The sequence below is a fragment of the Brachionichthys hirsutus genome, chromosome 11, assembly GCF_040956055.1.
Source record: "Brachionichthys hirsutus isolate HB-005 chromosome 11, CSIRO-AGI_Bhir_v1, whole genome shotgun sequence".
Taxonomy (NCBI): Eukaryota; Metazoa; Chordata; class Actinopteri; order Lophiiformes; family Brachionichthyidae; genus Brachionichthys; species Brachionichthys hirsutus.
Window position 1 is genome coordinate 9,451,362 of NC_090907.1, and position 3,241 is coordinate 9,454,602.

At 43.0% G+C, this 3,241-nt stretch overlaps 1 protein-coding gene across 1 annotated transcript; it reads left to right on the forward strand.

Moving 5' to 3' along the window:
* Nucleotides 1–1,247: 1,247 nt before the first annotated feature.
* On the forward strand, nucleotides 1,248–2,189 carry LOC137901846 (protein FAM181B). Its single transcript, XM_068745891.1, has one exon. The coding sequence runs from the start codon at nucleotides 1,248–1,250 to the stop codon at nucleotides 2,187–2,189; it is 942 nt and encodes a 313-aa protein (XP_068601992.1).
* Nucleotides 2,190–3,241: the final 1,052 nt, after the last annotated feature.

Below are 3,241 nucleotides of genomic sequence, written 5' to 3' on the forward strand. Positions count from 1 at the left end.
ATGGGATCAGCGCTGCCAACTTTTGTACCAGCAAAGAAATGTCCTGTAAATAAATTATTGTTTACAAGATAAGTTTCAAACCCAGGATTTCTTCAGGACAACATTTCTACGGGCACACCGAGGCTGAGCTGCACTTTATTCCCCTTTAATTTAACAGCTCCGGCAGCTTTTCTGGTTAAATCGACTGTTCATTATTGAGACCCATTTTACGAAGGGGCTGTGAGGTGCAATTTAATGAATCTCTGGCACAAAGCTCCCTTTCACTGCTGGGCGAAGAATAGAGGCTATTTAGACCCTGTAGGGCTTTATGTCAAAGGCAGCCCATAATAGTTGTCAGGCCAGGGCAGATATTCCCACTGGCCTGGGAATGCACTAAAAATCAACTTTTGCCGTGAGCAGATTAAGACATAAGCAAGCAGTTGGGAAGATTCTCCTAAAGGGGGGGCATCTGTCGGAGCACAAAGATTTTCCCACAAAAGAGAGGCATTTCCCCAGCATTGTGTAGCCCCTGTTTGATAGTTAAATGAACAGCAATTACACCACAAGTTAAGTTCTTTTGGTTATCTAGACAGAACAAAAATAGGGATGACGGTCGGAAAGTGTTTCTATTTAAAAAAAAAACACACACAGGAATTTACTCACATGAGCAACGACAACAAAACAATATTTTATAATATTCTTGTTTGAATTTCAACCTTGATGTACTAGTCTTTATTTCACCACATGTCTACCCCCCCCCCCCCCCCAATTTCATATTCATATTAACAGCCAAGCAGGATTTTAAAGTTTTGTAAGACCGGTCTGTGTGGGTTTTCAGTCATCCAGGTCGAGGTAAATCAAGAAGAGCAAAATGAATTTTATTGCAGTAATAACCTCCACATTTGTGAAAGCAGTTTTGCTTCAGGCACACACAGTTCAACTAGTGCTGATGGAGTTTATTGTCTACCCCCCCAGCAGGGGCTTTCAGATCAGACGCAGGTGGTCAGGCACAAGCAAAGAGTTAAATCCCGTGGCCTCTTTTGCCCCTCCTCTTTGATGTTATGACATCATTAGGTCCGGCCCCCTGAAAGATCTCATTGCTTTGCACGAACCCCATCACTTCTACTCCGGAATGTTTACAGGTAGTTCATGAGCAGTATCAGGACTAAATGTTTGTCAGATTTTAAAAAAAGGCATGCTCTGAAGACTCTTTTGATTCAGGGAACACGGCGAATGGCACAGCTGGAGCCGCTGGCCTCGACAGAGTGATGGCTGTTCAGACAGCAATCATGAACCCCCAGTTCATGAATTTCTGCTTCCCGGGTTCAGTGGTGGGGTACGACGTCGAGAAAGGTCTGGATGGGAGTCTTCTCTGTGAGGCAGAGAATGATGAGGACTGCAAAGAGACCACCCGTGACTTACTGAGCTTCATAGACTCAGCCTCCAGCAATATCAAGCTGGCGTTGGACAAGCCCGTGAAATCCAAGAGGAAAGTCAACCACCGGAAGTATCTACAGAAGCAGATCAAGAGGTGCTCGGGAATTATAACACCTGGAAACACAACAGAGGACCCGGTACAAAGACAAGGTACCCCCCTGGCTCAGTCTAGTCCTTTGCAGAACAAAGTGCCACCCAAGCGTGAGGGGGTCCAGGCTAACTTACAGAGTAAGAGCTTGGCAGCCCTCTTCAGTCCCGTGAAGGATATAAGGGGTGAAAAAGCCAAGAAACCGCCCCTGAGGCATCGCAATCTGCCCCCCTCTTTCTTTACTGAGCCTGCCAACTGCTCCAAAGTCAGCTCCACCTCGGGGATGACGCTGAAGGACTTAGAACGAGGCAATCCTGAGGCTGCGGAGTTCTTTGAGCTCTTGGGGCCTGACTACAGCAACATGGTCAGTGATCAGGACTTTTTCCAAAGCCTTCCCCTCCGAGTCCAGCCAGAGATGGGTGGCCTGGATCCCGCTTCCTATGATGCTCATCCTTTAGCCGATGGCCTCCTCTACTCTGAGCCCTGGACTAACTCTAAGAGACTAGGAGGGAGCCAGCACCCAGCTCAGCCTTCCGTCTACTGCCCCTCTGAGGCGGCTGCGCCCATGGAGGACCACACACTGTGTACTTTGGCCTTCCCTAACTTCTTTACAGACTGCTCCTCACCTCAGGTCACTTATGATTTAAGTGGTAGTTATAACAGAGCTAATTATTCATTGCTATGAGAAAGTGATTATCATCTTATTAGAATTGTTCATAAAATATATATATATAACTATGTGTAGACATTTTGTATGACCTCTTTTTAATGACAATGAATGAATCCCCGAGGGAAAGTACAGTACGTTAAACTGTGTTCTGTAAATAAGGAATATATGCAAACCTTTCACAGTGGATCCAATCTGCCTTTCGCTATCCCAGTTTCATTCTCTGAACTTTTCTGTTTTTATTCTATCGACATCATGCAACTTCATGTCATTCTGAGTGAAGAGCCATCTGCTTCTGCCATGTGTCATCATTATAAATGAGTCTGTTCATCAGTGTGTATTGTATGAGTAATTTGTTAATTTCCTTAAGACATTTCACGCCGTTATTTCCTATTTTACAAAAAGAAAGCGCATAATTTGTGGACATGGTTTCTGCTTTAGTCCCCTAAATGTCACATATTGTAGGACTGTTTGTAACGTTTGATAAAACACGCTGCAACAATCTCCCAGTGAGGCACTTTTTAATTCTGTGTTAGTAACAGTTCTTTGAAGAGGCCTTCAAAGGAAAACTCATTTTGCTGTGATGTGACCACGACTTTGTGGCGATGCGTTTGTTTTGCAACCTTTCACAGCTTGGAAATTATTTTCACTTTTATCCATTTGATTGGTAAAGCATTTAATGTATCAAGGTCTTGTGAGAAGTAAAAAAATAATAAAATAAAGCTGGTCTTTATTAATGTGACGACAATGTTTTGTGTTCATTTTAAATGATGGCTGTCGAGTTGTGATCATCAAAATTCTGCACAAGAGGATACAAAACAGATTGATGGAAGACGTTCTCTCTAAAACACATTTTGAGCAGAATTAAGTCAGTTACATGCACTCACAAACAGTATAGCCATATGTGAATAAGAAAATTAATAAGGAAATCCCGTGCCTCCTCTGCAATGTTTTTATTGATACTGAAATGTTTGTTGTTTGTTGTTGTTTTAAAAAGCCACTGCTTCATTAGCATCTCAATATTCTTTGAGGTTAAAGAATATATGTTAACACAACCTTTAGTTGCCTGT